At 41.5% G+C, this 21,430-nt stretch overlaps 1 protein-coding gene across 1 annotated transcript in view; it reads left to right on the top strand.

Moving 5' to 3' along the window:
- The window catches only part of ERBB3 (erb-b2 receptor tyrosine kinase 3), a 708,562-nt gene that overhangs the window by 607,499 nt on the left and 79,633 nt on the right, over nt 1-21,430 (top strand). Inside the window, exon 22 of the mRNA XM_044083747.1 lies at nt 10,898-10,973. Within this exon, the coding sequence (XP_043939682.1) occupies nt 10,898-10,973 (76 nt within the window). The remainder of the gene's footprint in view (nt 1-10,897; nt 10,974-21,430) is intronic.

Genomic DNA, 21,430 nt, shown 5'->3' with positions numbered 1-21,430 from the left:
CAGAAACTGTGGTACAGAAAGTGCCAGGGTCCTTTCCAGGATACCTGTGCAGACAGTTCCCTTAGGGGCAGAGGGGGAACTTTAATGGACGGTGACACCTATGTGACAGAGGAGGCCAGCAAAACAGGGGTACAGAAATTCTTTCACTGACAGACCCTATCAGCACTCCTGAAAGGAGGCCTGACTGTCCCCCTCTGGACGCAATCAGGTGTTGAATATCCCTGCACCAGAGAGCCTGGCTAGATATAGCACAATATACTTGAGTGGAGAGGATTATTTCCAGAGGTTATGTAATTCCTTTTTCCCTTCCACCTCCAACTATCTGCAAAATTCCCCCAATGTTCCACCAAGTCAGAGGAGAGTATCAGCACTAGAAATACAAAAGCTGCCAGAAAAACAGTCATCCAAGAGGTTTCACCAGACCGTATAGAATCTGGAACTTACTCAAGATTCTTTTTAGTGTCAAAGAAGACAGGGGACTGGAGACCAATTTTGGATCTCAGCACCTTGAACAAGTCAGTTCAACATACAAGGTTTCAGATGGTCACAGTTCAGTCCAGTCTTCCCTTCTTGGGCAAGGACAACTGGATGTGGTCGATAGGCATTCAGGATGTGTACTATCACATAAAAATGAACAGACAATCCAGAAGATATTTATGCTTCTGGCTGGGAGCCAGTCACTGTCAGTTCAGAGCACTGTCCTTTGGCCTCACCGCAGCCCCCAGGATGTTCACCAAATGCATGGCAGTGGTAGCAGTTCACTTGATATTGCAGGGATTCCAAGTGTTTCCATATCTAGACAATTGGCTCATTACTGCCCCGACCAAGCATCTGCTAATAAGAGCAAGAGATCAGGTACTCCAGACTTGCTGCCTCTGGGATTAACCATAAATTACAAAAAGTCTCAGTTACAATTGACTCAAACTTTGGAATTTGTAGGAGCAGTCTTCAACACGTTATCAGTGACAGCTTCTCTTTCTGTCTCAGGGGTACAGCTATCAGATTCCAGCTCAGGAAAATAATTAGCAGTGCCAAAATTCAACCCGGTTGATTCTTTAAGCTTTGGAGTCATTGTCAGCTGCCATAATCTTAGTTCCTCTAGCAAGATTTCATATGAGGATTCTTCATTGGATGCTAGCAACACAGTAGTTGATTCTTTATGAACACATCAGCACAAATAAAAATCACTCAAGCATGCAGAAGATAGCTCTGGTGGTGGATTCACTCAGATCAGGTTACACAAGGTTGTCCTTTCATTCTCCCTCAACCCAAGGCCATAGTGACCACTGACACATCCCAGATTGGGTGGGGGGCACTTCCTGTGGAAAACAGTCCAAGGGACTTGGTCCCCCAAACAGGTCAATTTGCATATCAATGTCCTAGAGGTGAGAGCAGTGCTTTTAGTGTTGCAGGCCTTCCAGGATGCTGTCCCTTTAGGGACAATTGCAATTCAGACAGTCTGTATGTTAGTAGTTTGATACATCAGCAAACAAGAAGGAACCAGGTCTTACCCCTTGTGTTGAGAAGCACTCAAGAGTGTGGCAATGAGTGATCTCATCCAACCACTTTCTCATAGCAACGCACATTCCTGGTAAGTCCCACGTGATAGCAGACAAATTGAGCAGGTCCATTCTTCTGCCTCACAAGTAGTCCCTCAACATGAAAGTGACAACAATGATTTTCCATCAGTGTGACTAGCCTTACTGCAATCTTTTTGCTTCTCTCATAAACAAAAATGCAGCAGCTACTTTGCCCTAACCCCCCCCCCCTGAGAATCACCGAGGGATGCTCTACTCCACGAGTGGCCCCCTGGTCTACTATATGGTTACCCACCAATTCCCGTAATTCCAAAATTTCTACAGAAAGCTGCCAGTTTGAAGATCAACATCATCCTCATTGCACCTTACTGGCCTCTGCAGGTTTGGTTTCCCTTCCTTAGGCCTCATCTGCTTTACCAACCTTGGATTCTGGAGCTGATGCCAGACCTCCTGTCCCACCCAATAGATGTGATTCATCCAGATATCTCAAACCTCAAGCTGAAAATGTGTTTTTTTCCAATTCCATTGATAGCCAGACAACTGATGCTGTCTTCCCCTGTCATATTCTTTTATCTTCCCATAAGCCTTCTACAAGAAAACATTACACAAGTAAATGGAAAAGGTTTGTCTGCTGGGCACAACAAAACCACATTGACCCATTTTCAGCTCCTGTACATAGTATACTTGAATTTTTAGCAACATTTTTTAATGAGAGAGCTAGCTTGTCAATGATTAAAGTTCAGTTAGCAGCAATCTTTAATTTTCATATTGGATTTGAGAATTCTTCTGTGGCCTCTTCTAAACTTTGTAAAGCATTTTTGAGAGGCATATTTCCATTGAAACCCCCATATAAAGACCCTACTCCACCATAGGACTTGAATTTAGTACTGCAGGCCTTAGTTCATTCCCCCTTTGAACCAGCAGCAAAATGTGATTTTAAGTTCCTGACCTGGAAAACTATCTTTCTAGTGACCATTACCTCTGCTAGAAGAATTTCAGAACTTCAAGCATTGTTCTCTAAACCTCTTTGCTAGATCTTTCATAAAGATAGAGTGACTTTATGTACCAATGCTTCTTTCCTTCCTATCAATTATTTGTGTCGTTTGCAGATTCTAAATTGGGCAAACCAGTTCATAAGGTAACTTAAGCCAGATGGCCAACAAATTGCATTTTATTTATCTATAACAAGTTGGGTCTAAATCTGCCAAAACCTTTAAGAGCCCACTTAACTAGGTCCATGGCAACTTCTTCAGTGTTTATATCTAGAACTTCCATGGATAATATATGTGCAGCTGCAGCTAGGGCTAGTCCTCATATTTTTTATCACTCATTACAAACTGGATCTGGTCTCAAGGGGAACAGCAGCCTTTGGCTCAACTGTGCTCAAAAAATATCCTTTCATAGAGTCCACCTGGGATTTTAGGTAGCTGGGGATTCTGTCCCGACAGTTGAAGATAGATTGAAAATTTACATCAGATAAAAAAAGTTATGTACTTACCATAAAGTTCCATCTGTGTTGTCCATTTTCATTCTTCCTCAACTTGCCGCCAACCAACCCTCCAACCCTTCTCACAGTGAATTTCTGGAAGAATGAGAGATTGCAGGGACACTACTATCCTTAATGTTGAGCTCCAGATATGGCATTTCTGTCAGGAAAGTTATAATAGTTCTTTATTCTTTATGTAAAACAGCAAACAAAATCTGAAGTATGTTAGGGATTGGTACATTATGGGTAAGGGAGGACCTTGAGAGCTTTTTGGTGGCCACGAGCTTTAGAAATGGATTGGATCTGAACCCACCAGTTGAGGAAGAATGAAAATGGACAACACAGATGAAACGTTATGGTAAGCACATAACTTTTTTACATACATTGCCTTAATCCCTTTTCGGAGCATTAGCCATTCATTCCTTTCTGAGTGAAAGCTTGGCAGGGTTCTGACTCACATATTGCATGAGTATGGGTATGACCTATTCATCACAGTAGTTCAGACAGTAGGCATGCAGTTGCTCTAACCATTGATTGACACTTGCTATTGTGTGGGTCTGCATCTCACATAGAGATCATCTTGTCTATGTGATTTTAAGTTCCTTCTGAACTTCCCCTTGTTTTCACCTGCATTGCATCAGCAGCTAGAAACCTTGCATCCATACTCCAAAGAAGGTGCACTGCCTAAAGATGGTCTTATCTCCCCCTTTGAGTTGATCAACTGATTTCTGGATTGCTAGTGGTACCCTTTTTGTCAGATGCAGATGGATGCCCTACCGTTGTGAGTATGCCATCTCCAGTTTGGTCACTGTTTAATGTATGGAACTCAGATGTTCTTCGTGTTTCACTTTTGCAGTCATTACATTTGGGTAATCTGCTGGCAGGTTGCCCTCAGTCGGCCTGATTAACAAAGTCTTGGGTCCTGCGTCAGTTGCTGTCCCTTTTTCCATGACGTCAGGTTGTCAGGGGTATAAAACATGCAGCTGACGCCATTTTCATCAGTCTTTCTTGCCGCGCGGTGCCCGAAGCAGAAGCAGTTCGCAAGTGCCAGTCGGCCGACTCCTGAAATTTTCGCTTTCGAGTTTCAGAACTGAAGTCTTCAACCTAAAGCTAAGTACCCCATTTGGGAAACTTTTTCTTGCTCCTTACCGATGTCAGTAAAAGTTAATAATTGTATTACTTGTGGGAAGCAAATACCTCATAAGGATTTTCATTTGTACTGTATTGCTTGCCTAGGCCCTGACCACAACATGCCTTGCTGTCGGTTTTTTGCTAAATTTAACCAACGCACTGTTAAGAGTTGGTATATTTTTGCATCTAAATATTTCGGCTCAAGATTTAACTATCCAGAAATGTCGTCAGTTAGCAGTCCGACTACCGGAATTCATAAAAAACGCAAAGAAAAAGACAGAGACAGACCGTCGAGGTCCAAAACCAATGACGAAGCTTCTCCTAAGTCAGTCACCGGTTCGCCGGTACTCAGTGAGGCGTTTTTACAGCCCTTGAGACCCGCTACTTTTGATTCGCAGGCCTCTACTGAGACCCATTTGGAGTCCGGTATGCCACGAGACACTTTTGTATTGAACCCACGGATGTCTCTACCTTAGATGGGTCTGGAGCCGCTGAGTAGGCACCAGCTTCTGAGGGTGTTTTCAGGCTTAAAGATTTGTATATTAAACCGACGCCATCTTCAAAAACTAGGTCAAAATCAACTTCTATGTCTAAAAAAAATTATGCTTGGGCCACGTGCACAGGTCCCTATGCTTAAAAAACAAATGATCAAAATGGCTGTAGACCTATTTACCTTGATCAGAGGTTCCCAACCCCCTCCTGCTAAGAGGCCTAGGCAAGGCACTGATGAATCTTCAGATCAGGTTTCCATTTCTTCTGATTCCTCTTCTGATCAGGAATTATCTATTCCACCTTATGATGACTCTGATGCAGAAGAATCTATCCCTTCTGCTTCTCCTCCTGAAGATTTTTCTTTTGGAGAAACTTTGCATATCTTAAGGGAACATTTTCATTGGGAGAGTCAGGATTTTTCAGAATCCAAAAAGAGGCTTAGGGATTTCCTTCTTCTACCTCAGCATAGGCCTATGGCTATACCTCCTGTATTAGACATTGTTGATGATGTTTTCTCAGAATCCAGCATGGCTCCTGATTCCCTGCCTCCAGCTTCTAGTAAGCCAGATAGATATTATAGGGTTCCTTACTCCCACAAGTTTCTTTTTAAAAACCCTACTGCTGACCCTGAAACAATTTCTCAGGGTCCCAAGGGCGTTAAGGCTTGTACTGCTAAAAATCCTACCCCTTTTGATAGAGACTCCAGGGCGCTGGATAGATGGGGTAGGAAGGTATACATGTCTGCAACCCTGGCAATCAGGGCCTTAAACTGTCAATTTCATATGCTTAAATATCAGCATTTTATCATGGGCTTACTTAAACAGAAAATGGTGTTGATTTCTGACTGTGTGGAAAATAAAGAGTTACAGGATTTATTGCATTCAGCTGAACAAGTTGGAAAGCATACTTTGCAATGTGGTTTTGATTCCTTGGAGGCCTCTTGCAGGGCTGCTGTAACTGGATCTGTGATAAGAAGGCATGCTTGGCTCAAGGAGCAAAATCTGCCTGATCATGTTAAAGCAAAATTGTTGGATGCTCCTTTACAACAGGACAGTCTATTTGGTAATAAGGCAGAAGACGTTTTGAAAAAGATGGAAGATAAAGCTAAATCTATGCAAACTGTAAAAGATTTCCTACAAGTGCAGCCACCCAGGTAGAGTAGGCACTGGCCTGTTAAGAATTGGTCCTTTCCAGTACCCACCAGAGCCGCTCAGGTCAAACCCAGACATTCCAAAGGCTCCAGGTTTCAGTCACAAGGAACTTACAGAACAAAACAATGGGGTGCCTCCACCTCCAAATCTGGAAGTAGCAAGGTACCTCCCTACGGTAAATAGTCTCAATGACTTTCCTCTGCCATTTCCAAGCACTCATCTTTTGGCAGCCCCTTTGGGGGGGAAACTAGCACTTCATGCACAAAATTGGCATCTAATTACCCAGGACAAGTGGGTTTTAAATATAGTATCCCAGGGATACAGATTTCATTTCCACATGCTGCCATTCCCAAACGGATGGCCAGAACTGCCTTTCCTGGACATTCCAAAATTCAAGATGCTGACTCTACAACCGCTACTGCCTATGCTAGGCAAGGATGCCTGGTTGGTAACTCTAGACTTAAAAGAGGCTTACCTACATATCCCAATCAGGGAATCTTGCAGAAGATGCCTCTGCTTCAAAGCAGGCTATTTGCATTATCAGTTCTCTGCACTGCCCTTTGGCTTATCTACTGCGCCCAGGATCTTCACAAAGTGCCTGGCACCAGTAATTGCATTTTGCAGACAAAGAAACATTCAAATTTATCCTTATCTGGACGATTGTCTAATTCAGGCAGAAAACAAGAATACTCTTGTACAGCATCTGGTGTTTGTAGAAAGGCTTCTAACTTGCTTAGGGTACACCATAAACGAAAAGAAATCACAACTGGTACCCTCTCAAAAAATTACATTCCTGTGTGCAAGCTTGAATACAACTGCCCAGATGGCTTACCTCATGCCAGAAAAACAAATCCAATTGATGACTTACTTCAAACTAGTGGTCACAAAAACCCAGTTATCTGCAAGACAAATTCTGCAGGCCTTGGGGTTCATGGCTTCCTGCATTCTTCTAATTCCATATGCAAGACTGCATGTGAGGAAACTTCAGTGGTACCTAAAAAGCTTATGGAGTCAACATTGTCACAGCCTGGAAACAATGATTCCTATCATTCCTTGCCTGCAGCAAGAGTTCCTATGGTGGGCAGAGGCCTGTCACCAAAACAAGGGACTGTCATTCATTCCACCCCCTGCCACCCAAACCCTGACTACAGACGCATCAAACTATGCTTGGGGGGCGCATCTGGCAGGGAGATGCATTCAGGGCGAATGGAGCCCAAATCAAATCCACCTGCAAATCAACCAGAAAGAGATGCTAGCTGTACAGAATGCTCTGACAGCCTTCAAGGACTTTCTTCATCCAGGACAACTACTGATAAAGAAGGACAACACCACAGTTATGTGGTATATAAACAAGCAGGGGGGTACCCATTCCTACCCCCTTTGCAGACTAGCCATGGCCTTGAGGAACACAGCCTTGACTTACCAAATACATCTACAAGCTCAATTCCTGCCAGGAAAGCAAAATACTCTGGCAGACAAACTAAGCAGAAATCTTATGGACTCACACAAATGGAAACTGGATCCGCAAATCTTCAGCCTGTTGACACGCAAATGGGGGAGCCCAGACATAGATCTTTTTGCTTCACCCCAAAACTATCAATTGGAGAAATTCTGCACAAGAATCCATCACAAAAAAGCTTGGAAAGTGGATGCTCTATCCTTCAGCTGGAAAAACCTATCAGTCTATGCTTTTCCCCCTCTGCCTTTGCTCTCCAAGGTATTACTAAAAGCCAGACAGGAAAAACCAAAAATGATTCTGATTGCTCCAGACTGGCCTCGCCAACACTGGTACCCGCTCCTGCGCAATATGTAACACCTTCCTCCGTGGTACCTGCCTCAGACACCTTATCTACTGTCTCAGCAGAACTTTCAAATTCTACACACTCGGCTCCAAACTTGCAGCATAGCTAATCAACTAATTTCACCAGTTACATCTCTCAGCAAACCTGTGATGGATATCATTTTGGAGGCTAGAAGGCCTAGTACTAAAAAGTCTTATGCTGATAAATGGAAAATATTCTGTGCCTGGAATCAGGCACAAGGAATAAGCACAGAAATGTCCAATATTCCTCAGATTCTGCAATATTTAACTGAGATGCTTCACAAGGGCTTATCTTTCTCTTCCATAAAAATCCATGCCTCTGCCATTTCAGCTCATTACAACACAGAGCCTCCCCTCTTTTCTCATCCCCTGCTAAAGCAGTATCTCAGAGGGGCCAAAAATTTAAGACCTCCCAGGAGAGCACCAATTCCTGCATGGGACATAAATTTTGTGTTGGGAAAACTCATCCTGCCTCCTTTTGAGCCAGCTGCTACTGCGGACATAAAATTTCTCTCTTGGAAGACAGCTTTTCTTTTAGCAGTCACTTCAGCTAGAAGGATCTCAGAACTACAGGCTCTCATGGCAGTGGAGCCTTTTATTATTTTCTACCCAGACAGGGTAGCGCTCAGGACCAATCCATCCTTTATGCCTAAAGTGCCTTAAGTGGTATCTAGTGTGGCTCTTAATCAGACTATTCATCTGCCAACTTTTTTCCCAAATCCACAGAACAAGGGGGAGCGGATTCTGCATTCATTGGATGTACACAGACAACTAAGATTCTACTTAAACAGGACAAAATATCTTAAGAAAATCTGAGCAACTACTGGTGGCATTTGCTGCAGGGGCAGAGGGAAAGGCTATCTCAAAGCAGACAATTTCAAAATGGATAAGCCATTGTATTTGTTTCATGCTACATGCATCATGGTAAACCTGTCTCCAAGGGGATCAGATCTCATTCCACCAGGGCTGCATCTACTTCTGCAGCCTTTCTCAGAGGGGTTCCTACCAGAAACATTCTAGAAGCTGCTACCTGGAGCTCAGTTCATACGTTCACCAAGCATTACCATTTACCTCTCTTCTCTAAATCCAGAGCAGGCTTTGCCACCGGTGTCCTGCAGGGCCTTATAGCTGCTCCTAATGCTGTATAATTCCATCCTCCTAACCATAACTTTGGGATTCTACCCAAATGTAATGACTGCAACAGTGAAACACGAAGAACATAGTACAGTTGTGTACACTTACCATAAATGTAGATGTTCGAGTGTATTCACTGTTGCAGTCCTGGTTACCCACCCGCCAGCCCCCTATTTTTCTCTTTTTATACCTCTTCTTTCTGTTACCATGCTCAAAAGCCTTTTTGTTGTATTTGCTTTTATTTGGCGGTATCTTTTTTGTGTTCTAAATTACATGTAGATATATATATTTTGCTCTCCATTTGAGGGGCACTTGACATCTGGGGCAAGAAAAACTGATGAAAATGGCGTCGGCTGCATGTTTTATACCCCTGACAACCTGACATCATGGAAGAAGGGACAGCAACCGATGCAGGACCCAAGACTTTGTTAATCAGGCCGACTGAGGGCAACCTGCCAGCAGATTACCCAAATGTAATGATTGCAACACTGAATACACTCGAACATCTACTTTTATGGTAAGTGTACACAACTGTACTTTCCTGACTGTGTGACTGTGATATTCCATCACTAGCTAAGTGACATGTGACACTGTTCTCTGCACTTTCTGGTACCTATTATATGACCATCTGATGTATGCCACTAGGTGGCTGTGGAGGTTAATTATGGTTCCCACTTCTTCATTATGTGAATTTTGGTATTCAGTCATCGATGTAGCCTTTTTGACGTACTCCAGAAGCATATAGCTAGTACCTAGTTTCTGGTTATGCGATCACTGGTATCCAGTGCTGGACCTGTCTCTTAAAACGTAGATCCTAATCGTGTCCCTCAGCTTGTGACTTGTGATACCTAGTCTTAACTATGAACTGTCATACATAGAATCTCAGCATGAGACTCATTTTTCTCGGTCATTAAAAAGTTTACTTTGCACTTTAAGACCCATATTATACCAACAAACGTAAGTACAAGCATGCTGCTTGATATCTAAGAGAGCAGTAGCAGGTCTTTGCATAGGTATAACACTAGGAAGATTGTATTAGCATTTTATGAGGAGATACTATGCTAATAAAAGTAAGCAAAATCATGTCATTACCTCAAAAACTATTTTGCTATATGCAAAGATATCAAAAATGTTTCAACAAAATCACATTTGAAAAAATATACTTTTTTTTGCAGGGGGTGAGCCCCCCCCAAAACTTTTTTCCAGGGTATGACCCCACCCCCAAATGTTGAAGTACACCACCTATACCCCTCAAACTGAAATATACCTCATCCAAGATCACACAACTGTGGGTGAAAGAGGATTTTTCACTGTTGCCAAAGGTACTTTCAGAGAAATATTTTCACCCAAACAGCATTCACAGAAATTGCCATCAATGAACCGACAGACTCCCAAGTAAGCATGATTTGTGATAGCAAAGGAAACAATTTGTGCTTTGGTGATTTTGCCCATATAATTCTGACTTACAGATATTTAGAATTAGTCATGCATACTTCTAAATAATGGCTCATCAGTATTCTTTGAACAAAACTGCTAAGCACAAAAATGCAGAATTTATCATTGCACATTACTGTTATGTTTTGTGTAATGGGTGCTCACCTCTGTCCCACAATAGCTGAAAATTGGATTTATATCACTAAATTATGTATGAAATGAAGTATCATGTTTTCTCATAAGATTTTTTTTTTTGCCATGAAGTGTGTCTGGAAGTGTCTAAGGTCGTAGTACTCTTTTAAGCTTGTGATCTATGACATCTACTTCTTAAACATTTGACATGTGGTTCTATTGCCTGAACTGGGCTAGGTGTGTGTGTGTGTGTGTGGGGCTGCTGAGTGCATAGGTACATACAGTTAAACAGTAAACACTAAACTGCACTGGCTAGTTAATCATTCCTCCCTGTTTTGCTTACTTGTCTTGATTTTCCTGTAATGAAGATATTTTACAAGTATATATAAACTACTAGCTGATTCTATGCAGAATGTGTTTCCTTTGAAGTGACAGTTCTTGTAGAACTAAAGGAATCAAAATTCTACATGGTATGTTTTTAATGTTCTGCTTTGTAGTAGTTAGACATTGTTTGAACATTTTTCATCCTCCAAGAGAAAAATTCCAGTCACAGGTTTTCTTCTTGTTTTGGAAACAGACTCCCATTAAATGGATGGCATTGGAAAGTATTCACTTTCGAAGATACACACATCAGAGTGATGTCTGGAGCTATGGTCAGTATCCTACTTGATTCAGTGTTTAGACTCATGAATGCTGAATTGTCTTGATGTTTGCAATATTAACTAAACAATACTATTTATTTATCTTTAACAGATTAATGGTATGGCATATATATATATGTATTGCTCCTTTATGTATCACCTGCCTTTGATGAGTGAACGTTTGCATGGAATTCCTTAATAACAACAGTAGTTTGTACTGGTACTAAGCTCACTTTATTGTGTTAGTGCCTGTAGTATAAGTGAGATGTTGAGAACAGCATCTTTTTTATCTCGTGTAGACCACAGAGCCATTCTACAGTCTATTTACGGAGTGGACATAACTACATGTGGGGGGAGGGCAGTAACTTATCTAGGGCCTCATAACATTCTGACCTCATTTGTGGTTGCAGGTACATTGATGCAGATCACAGAGGGAAAGAAAAAATGATAACCCGAGTGTTTGGTATTTACATCTGAAAACAGATCATAGCCCAGCTATAAGAACCTGTTTGTGGACCTGTTTATTGCTGCTTCCAGTAAATCAAATGTAGTAGTTGGCAATGGCATGCTTTTCTGCAAGTCAAAACTATGTTGGGTAAACATGCTGTAAATAGAAACTAAACATTTAAATAAATGCTTCAGTTTCATAAGAGGGTTTGGGGTTTTACATTCCCTAAATTCTTAACTAAATCAGGAGAACTGATAAGTTTATATTATTTGTGTAAAGAGGTTCTGAATTTCTCTAGTTATCAGAAAGTCGTTTAGGTCCTCTTTCAGCTCAAGTGATTAGTTTATCAAAGCAGCTGGTATTTTTGTAGGACCTTCCTTAGTTTATTTAATATGCTATAATACAGTTACTCTTCTCCCATTGTTTTGACCACTTTCAGGTTGGAAATTCTGTTTTATTTTTTATCTTTTTTTCCACTTCAGTTTCAGCCAATGTTGCCCATCTATGATCTTTTATCTTCTACTTTTTGTGACTACAAAACATCAACATTTGTTGAATAGCAGTACATTTGCAGATCTGTTTCTTCCCATTGCCATACCACCTCTTTACATTTTACCTTACTAGCCTTTTTCCTTTTGCTTATTCTACTTTTTTAAACAAGAAGCATCTTTATTAAATTATCATATATGACATAGACAGTCTTACATTTATATAAATGAAAGTAAACAATACAAACACAATATCATTTGCAGACATTATGCTGGCACAACTGTAGCTGCAAACATTATACATCACTTATAATCTATCCACTCATTGTCAGTCAGACATTACGTAGCTCATTCAAATCCTGTCTTCTTGTAAACCTTGTTCCTCCTCTGCATGTATTAATCCCACAATTCCCATTTTCCTATGTAATTTGCTCCAACCCTTTTCCAGTTCCAGTTGTTTTATTTCTGTTACTATCTTTACTACTTCTAGTACTGTTGGTTTAGACTTTGATTTCCATTTTCTAGTAATTGTTTTTTGGCAGCCATCATAATTAGACTCTGCACCTGCAATGTTCATTGCATACATCAATTTTTGTATATGTGATTTTGTTTGTTTCTTCGGAACTTATCTCCCCGGACCTCCACTGAAAATGGACATCTATCCAGTTAGACTAGCCCGGTCAACAAATGTAAAATAAATAAAATAAATAAATAAAATAGACTCAGCAAAGGCTTACCATGTCTAGGCAGTTCCTGATGTTCATCGTGTTTTACTGTTGCAGTCATTACACTTGAGTTATCCTGCTGGCAGGCTACCCACAGTCGGCCTGAATTCCAAAATCTAGGTCCGGCGTTGGTTGCTGTCACCTTTTCCCTGACTTCAGTGCGCCAGGGGTATAAAAGATGCAGCCAACTCCATTTTCTTCAGTCTTTCTTGCCGCCCGAAGCAAAAGCAGTTCGCAAGTGCCAGTCAGCCGACTCCTGATATTTTCAAAAACGAATTTCAGATCCAAAGTCTTCATTAAAGCTAAGTACCCCATTGGGGAAACTTTTTTCTTGCTCCAGTCCGATGTCAGAAAAAGTTAACAATTGTATTTCTTGTGGGAAGCAAATACCTCATAAGGATTTTCATTCTTACTGTATTCCTTGCCTAGGCCCTGATCACAACGTTGCTAGCTGTCGGTTTTGTGCTAGATTTAACCAATGCACTATTAAGCGTCGGTACGATTTTGCCTTTCATTACTTTGGCCGAAGATTCAATTATATAATGCCGTCGAAACAGCCGACCGGAGTTTATAAAAAGCGCAAGGAAAAAGAAAAGGACAGGCATCCAAGGTCCAAAACCGACAGCGAGGCTTCCGCTAAGCCAGTCGCCGGTTCGCCAGTTCTCAGTGAGGTGCATTCGCAGCCCCTGGCGCCCGCTACCTCAGAGCCACAGGCCACTGATGACTCCCACGTGGAGCTAGCTAGGCCTCTGGATACTCAAGGTATTGGACACTCGGAAACTATTCCCTCAGATGGGTCCGGAGCCGCTGAGCAGGCATCGGCTTCTGAGGGTGTTTTCAGACCTACACAGTTATATGTAAAGCCTACTTCAGCTTCCAAAGCAAAGACTAAAGCAGTTCTAAAGACAAAGAAACAAGTACAGCATTCTCCTGGACAGACTACCATGCCTAAAAGATGCTCAAAATGGCCGATTACCTAATTACCTTGATCAGGGGTTCCCATCCCCCTCCTGACAAGAGGCCTAGGCAAGAGACAGAATATGAATCTTCAGATCAGGTTTCCATTTCCTCTGACTCCTCTACTGAACAGGAATACTCTCTTCCTCCTTACGAGGATTTTGATGCTGAAGAATCTATCCCTTCAGCCTCACCGCCTGAGGATTATTCTTTTGGGGAAACCCTGCATACCATGAGGGAGTACTTCCACTGAGAGAGCCAAGACTACTCAGAATCTAAAAAAAGGCTTAGAGATTTTCTTTTACTCCCTCAGCACAGGCCTTTGGCTATTCCTCCTGTGTTAGACATTGTAGATGATGTATTTTCAGAGTCTGGCCTTTCTTCTGACTCTTTACCTCTTGCCCCTGTTAAACCAGACAGATACTACAGGGTTCCAGATTCACATACATCTTTATAAAAACCCTGCTGCTGACCCAGAAACTATTTCTCAGGGTCCCAAATGGGTCAAGGCTTCTACTGCAAAAAACCCTATCCCCTCTGATAGAGATTCAAGGGCACTAGACAGATGGGGAAAAAAGGTTTACACTTCTGCTACTTTGGCTGTGAGGGCTTTAAACTGTCAATTTCATATGCTTAAATATCAGCAATACTTAATGTCATTGCTAAAACAGAAAATGTTGTCAAATTCTGATTGTGCAGAAAATAAGGAAATACAGGATTTATTGCATGCAACTGAACAAGTGGGAAAGCATACATTGCAATGTGGTTTTGATTCTCTGGAGGCCTCTTGCAGGACTGCAGTTACGGGCTCTGTCATTAGGAGGCTTGCTTGGTTAAAGGAACAGAATCTGCCTGATCATGTTAAAGCAAAATTATTAGATGCTTCATTACAGCATGATACCTTATTTGGTGTTAAAGCAAAGGAGGTGTTGAAGAAAATGGAGGACAAAGCGAAATCTATGCAAACAGTAAAGGATTTCTTACAGGTACAGCCACCCAGATTTAGCAGGAATTGGCCTACAAAGAATTGGTCCTTTCCAGTGTCAGACAGGCCACAAAGAGGCAGATACAGACACCCCAGAGGCAGATCCCAGCCCCAGGGCTCATACAGGCCTAAACAGTGGGGCGCTTCTACCTCCAAAAGCGAAGAAGACAAATCACAGCCATACAGGAAACAGTCCCAATGACTTTCCTCTACCAGCACCAAGCACTTATCTTTTGACAGCCCCCCTAGGGGGAAAACTAGCACTTTTTTCTCAAAATTGCCACATGATCACCCAGGACAAATGGGTCTTGAATATAGTGTCCCAGGGCCACAGGTTCTGCTTTCTCGCCAAGGGCAAAAGGTATGCCAGACCTGCCACACAATCAATGGGCAGAGGCACAAAAACAAGTTTCATCCCTCATGGACATGAAGGCCATTCAGCAAGTACCACAGCAAGAGCAGGGATTAGGATTTTACTCAAGACCTTTCTTGGTACCCAGAAAAGACAAAGCCTGGAGACCAGACTGGACCTGTCTATTCTAAATACATTTCTGGATGTTCCAAAATTCAAAATGTTGACTCTGCAGCAGCTTCTGCCCATGCTGGGCAAGAAGGCTTGGCTTGTAACTTTGGACCTAAAAGAGGCATACCTGCAGATTCCAATCAGACAATCTTGCAGAAGATACCTCAGATCCATAGCTGGCTGAATGCACTACCAATTCTCTGCACTGCCCTTTGGCTTATCTGCTGCGCCCAGGGTCTTCACAAAATGCCTGGCACCAGTAATTGCATTTTGCAGACAAATAGGAATTCAAATATATCCTTACTTGGACGATTGCCTTATTCAAGCAGAGAACAAGGACATTGTACTAAAGCATCTGGTGTTTGTAAAAAGATTACTAATTTGCCTAGAGTACACAGTAAATGAAAAGAAATCAAAACTAGTACCCTCTCAAGAGAAAATATTCCTGGGTGCAAGCTTAAATACAACTGCCCAGATGGCTTATCTCATGCCAGACAAACAAAGACAACTGACTTCTTACTTCAAAATGTTGGCAACAAAGACCCAGTTATCTGCAAGAAAAATTCTGCAGGCTTTAGGCTTCATGGCATCCTGCATTCTGCTAATTCCATATGCCAGACTGCATATGAGGAAACTACAATGGTATCTAAAAGTGTTTGGACTCAACATTGTCACAGCCTGGAAACATTAATTACCCTCATTCCTTGCCTGCAACAGGAGTTTCAATGGTGGGCACACGCCTGTCACCACAACAAGGGACAGCCATTCACCCTACCCACAGCCAGGCAGTCAATAACAATGGATGCTTCAGATTATGCCGAGGGGGGCCCACATGGCAGGAAAATGTATTCAGGGCACATGGCCCACAAGCCAAAGGCATCTTCATATCAATCTAAAAGAGATGCTAGCTGTTCAGAATGCGTACATAAACAAACAGGGAGGCACTCATTCCTACCCCCTCTGCAGACAAGCCATGACTTTGTGGGACACAGTATTGACTTATCAAGTACACCTGCAAGCACAAATCCTGCCAGGAAAGAAAAATACTCTGGCAGACGAACTAAGCAGAAACCTCACGGATCCCCACGAGTGGAAACTGGATCCATAAGTCTTCAGCATGATAATAAAGAAATGGGGACGCCCAGACATAGATCTATTTGCCTCCCCTCACAACTGCCAACTACAGAGATTCTGCACAAGGACTTATCACAAGCAAGCAATGAAAGTGGATGCTTTACCATTCAGCTGGAAAACCCTAACAGTATATGCCTTTCCTCCTCTGCCTCTACTCCCCAAGGTACTCCTAAATGTCAGACAAGAGAAGCCAAAAATGATTCTGATTGCTCCACACTGGCCCCACCAGCACTGGTACCCAATCGTAAAGAGCTTGTCTCAAGGCCCAGCCTGGACATTACCTCTAATTCCTCATTTACTGACCCAACAAAACAATCAGATCATGCACAGCCAACTAAGAACCCTAAATCTGGCAGCATGGCAGATAATGTAGCCATTCAGAACACACCTCTCTCTAAAGCAGCGATGGATGTTATTTTGGAGGCCAGGAGGCCCAGTACCAGAAAATCTTATGCAGAAAAATGGAAACGATTCTGTGCTTGGAACCAGGCACAAGGAATTGACACGTTTGTACCAAATATTCCTCAGATTTTACAATACCTAACTGAGATGCTGGACAAAGGCGTATCCTTTTCATCAATTAAAATCCATGCCTCTGCCATTTCAGCTCATGACAATACTGAACCACCCAATTTTTTCACATCCATTGCTAAGACAGTACCTCAGAGGGGCCAAAAACATAAGACCTCCAAGGAGAGCACCAGTACCTGCATGGGACCTCAATTATGTCATGGAAAAACTCTCACTGCCGCCTTTTGAGCCAGCCAATACAGCTGAAATAAAGTTTTTATCTTGGAAAACAGTTCTGCTCCTAGCAATAACCTCTGCAAGACGAGTCTCAGAGTTACAGGCACTGATGGCTGTGGAACCTTTTATTATTTTCATCCAGACAGGGTTTCTCTGAGGACGAACCCAACATTTATGCCTAAGGTAATGTCCAGTGTGGCCCTTAACCAAACCATTCATTTGCATACCTTTTATGCAAACCCACAGAATAAGGGTGAGAGACTCCTGCATTCTTTGGACATACACAGACAGCTACGCTTCTACTTGGACAGAACTAGAGCTTTCAGAAAGACTGAGTAACTCTTAGTAGCATATGCTGCAGGATCACAAGAAAAGGCTATCTCAAAGCAGACTATTTCAAAATGGATAGGCCACTGCATTAGTTTCTGCTATTCACAACATGGCAAATTAGTGCCTAAGGGCATTAGGCCACACTCAACCAGAGCAGCAGCCACTTCAGCAGCCTTCCTCAGAGGAGTACCAACCAAACACATTTTAGAGGCTGCAACTTGAAATTCAGTGCACACTTTTACCAATCACTACCACTTACCTCTACTCTAAATACAGAGCAGGCTTTGCCACTGCAGTTCTGCAGGGCCTTATAGCCTCTCCTAATCCTATTTAGACCCAGCCACCCACCCTCAGCTTTGGGATTCAACCCAAGTGTAATGACTGCAACAGTGAAACACGATGAACATAGTACAGTTGTGTACCTACCATAAATGTAGATGTTCGAGTGTATTCACTGTTGCAGTCCAGGTTACCCACCCACCATCCCCCTTTTCTTTGCTGGGACTTACCTATACTTCCCTATTCTCTACAACCTATGTGGTGTATTTGCTTGTAGATGAAGGAAATTTTATTTTTGTGCATGCATACTTATTGGCATAATTTTCAGCCTACCAAGTTGGGGGAACCTGACATCTGGGGCAAGAAAAACTGAAGAAAATGGCGTTAACTGCATCTTTCATACCCCTGGCGCACTGATGTCAGGGAAGAGGCGACAGCAACCGACGCCGGACCTAAACTTTGGAATTCAGGCCAACTGCGGGTAGCCTGCCAGCAGGATAACTCAAGTGTGATGACTGCAACAGTGAATACACTCGAACATCTACATTTATGGTAGGTACACAACTGTACTTTCTGTTTCATAGTTCAAAAAAATAATTTCCTTAGTTACACCAATTTGCTCACCCAGTGTAGTCTGCAAGTAATCTTTAAAGTCTGTCAACTCGTTACACTCCCGGAAAATATGTTCCCAGTTACCTCTTTCTTCCCCATCACACCTCCAACATTTGCTGTCTACCTAAGGAAAAATTATTTGGAGTCTACTTGGGATATAAAAATACCTACGTAAACACCTCCAAGCAAAGATCATAAATCTTCTAGACTTTGTTGCATGTTTGGGAAACATGCATACATCCCCCCATTGTTTCTTTGTGAATTACTTATCCAGTCTGTCTTCCCAATCCTTTCTAACCTCCTCTGACTGATTCATATAGTTATCATGCAATATTTTATATATCTCTACTAATTATTCCTTTCTTAACAGCAACTTCTGCTTTAGATTCTACTAAAAACTCCACCAGTGCTGGTCTTTTGTTTACGACCACCCCCATTTCTTTCTCTTTGCCTGTACTCTGATATCAGTCCTTGTTAGGGAAGGCAATCTCTAACCTGCATTCCAAATAAGTTCTTTACATTTGCCCATTCTATTCCCTTTCCCTCTCTAGTTATTTGTCCCAATACCTTGGTTCCTTTGCCAGCTTTCTCCAATAAATTCCAGCCCCCTCTTGCCTATTGTCTGTACCCCTAATTGCAGTCATCCCTATTGGCAGAATCTCCTTTCTTCATTCCCGTGTTGGCTTAGTTCTTAGAATACTTTCTGCTACTTTATGAATATAATATTCGGTATGATTATTGTCATTCTCCTTAAAGGTATGCATCTAAAATCCCAGTTTCTCCTTGTTTCTTGAGCCTCCCCCATGTTTCATCATCATCTCCTGCTTCTGCTATGTATAGGAGCTTTAACTGTGTCGCTATGAAATGCCCCTTCAAATTGGGTAATCCCAATCCACCTTGTTCTAATGGAAGAATAAGTTTATCCCACTTGACTCTTTCCGCCTTCCCGTCTCAGATAAAATCCTTCAGCTCTTTATTAATTGCTATTCACAACTTCTCTGGTTGATAAAAATATGCCTGACCATTCTTTTAGCCATTATATACATAAACACTTTATAATAATCGTTTGGTATTGAAGTGGGCCTATATAAAGGTGGATATGATGGATCTTTACCCTCTTTAGGTATTACAGCTACCAACACTTTCTTCCAGGATGTTGGTACTTCTCCTCCTCTTAAAATACTGTTAAACAAAACCTTCCAGGTCTTTATCAGTTTTTCCCCTCCTAGCCTGCAAACTTCCACAGGAATACCATCTATTCCTGGGACTTTCCTGTAGATTGGTTATACATCACCATTTTTATCTCATCTCCTCCTAGCCTAACTGTTAGTAATCGAGCCTCCTCTACCTCTGACCTTGGCATTTTTAATTCTTCCATAAATATTTTCACTTCCTATCTTTTCCCGATTTCCATATTTCTCTGCTTTATACAGACTTTCATAGAATTTCCAAAATGTTTCTAATACTTCTACAGGATCTCTTGTTATCTTCCTTGTTATAGACTTCTTAACTTGGCAACATCCCTTTCTACTTTCTGTTGAATGAGTCGTTGTGTTAAAAGTTTTTGTGCTCTATAGTTATTATCAAAAACAGTTGATCAACAGCAATGTTTCTAAACTTATGCATATTATCAAAGTAATCTCTTATTTCTGCAGTTGCTCATCTTCTTGTTCTGTGAGATTCCCCCTATTTTGCAATACTATAACATTTGTCAGTCCCTCTAAATAATTCTTGTTGCTTCTTAACCATATCTCCCTTTCTTTTGTTTCCACCCTATTTTTAAACTCCACTTTAATTTTTTCCCACTCCGTAGCTATATTTTCAGAAGAAATTTCTATCTTTTCTAATAGCTTCTGAATAATTTCCACTACCCATACCTTAAATTCCTCTCTTTTCAACAGATAGGTGGGAAAGTGCCAGTGTCCCATTTTTATTTCATTACCTTGTGTTTTTGTTTTAGTTATTACCGGTGCATGATCTGAAATAGTTATTGTATGTATATGTATATATATACATATATATATATATATATATATATAGAGAGAGAGAGAGAGAGAGAGATCAAAACCTTCAATTAAATGCACATGTTCCTGTGAAATGTAACTTCTGCCTAGTCTAGCCCAGTTTTTGTACCTTGGTTAATACTGTGCAAATTTTTTCTGAACTCCTAGTACTGAATTCATATCTTCCATGCCAAATATTTTCATACATTTCTTTAAACATCTACCCTTCCCTGTTATATTTTCACTTTGGGGCCCCCAGATATATCTTCTTTGTTGCAAATCAAATTCCAATCCCCACCTATATAAGTAATATTCCTTGCTGAAAGCTGAGTATTTCTCCCAGAATTTTCTTAAGCTCCATTATAGCAGTTTTCGGTGGAATATAAATACATGCCAGTGTAATCCTCCTCCCCTGCCAGTAGCCCCTTAGTACTACATATCTACCATTATTGTTTTTTTTATCCTCTTCTATCACTATTGGAGCTCCTCTTGCAACCCGCGGTGGTGGTGCTGCGGTAGCATTGTCGCCTCACAGTAAGATGCTGTCCAGTTCGATTCTCAACTAGAGCGTCTTCTGCGTGGAGACATCCATGAATGCGTCAGGGCTGGTAACTTGGCACGTAAAAATCAACTACCAATCATTAGTGGACCGGTGTTCCGCTGTGGCGACCCCTAACCGGGAAAAGCCGAAAGACACAACAACTACTCTCTTCCTTTGCCCCAGGTATTCCACTGAATAACAATCCTGAAAACCTTTCTTTATCAAATTCACATTTCTTTCCAAGTCTGTCTCCTGTAGCAAAGCTATTTGCACTCTACATTTTTAATATAGTTCACTACTCTCTCTTTTTTGTATTTATCTCTGAGACTATTAACATTTAAGGACATTACAGAAAGCATCATAATTTTGAAAACTTATTATTCCCACCCTTTATATATAACACCTTTTTTGTTAAATGTTTAGTTCCAGCTTTTGTGTTACATGCATGTACTGCTTGGCAGGTTAATCTTTTATACAATTGGCTCTTGTCATCTCCATTTGATCCTATGTCATATCTTACAGATTTTTTTGTTTTATTGAAAGCCCTCAAACAAAAATTCAAACACACCCCCTGAAACCACACTAAAACCCATTAACTTAATAATAGCACTCAAAACTATGCATATCTTCAAATATTGAAGTTTTACTCTCCTAATAGGAACAAATGTTCCAAACTGATAGCCACACACACACACAC

This window comes from Protopterus annectens, chromosome 9.part0, assembly GCF_019279795.1.
Source record: "Protopterus annectens isolate FY-2018-M chromosome 9.part0, PAN1.0, whole genome shotgun sequence".
In the NCBI taxonomy this organism is placed as follows: Eukaryota; Metazoa; Chordata; order Ceratodontiformes; family Protopteridae; genus Protopterus; species Protopterus annectens.
The sequence above is the reverse complement of the archived record's forward strand: the minus strand, read 5'-3'. Positions and strand labels throughout refer to the sequence as shown.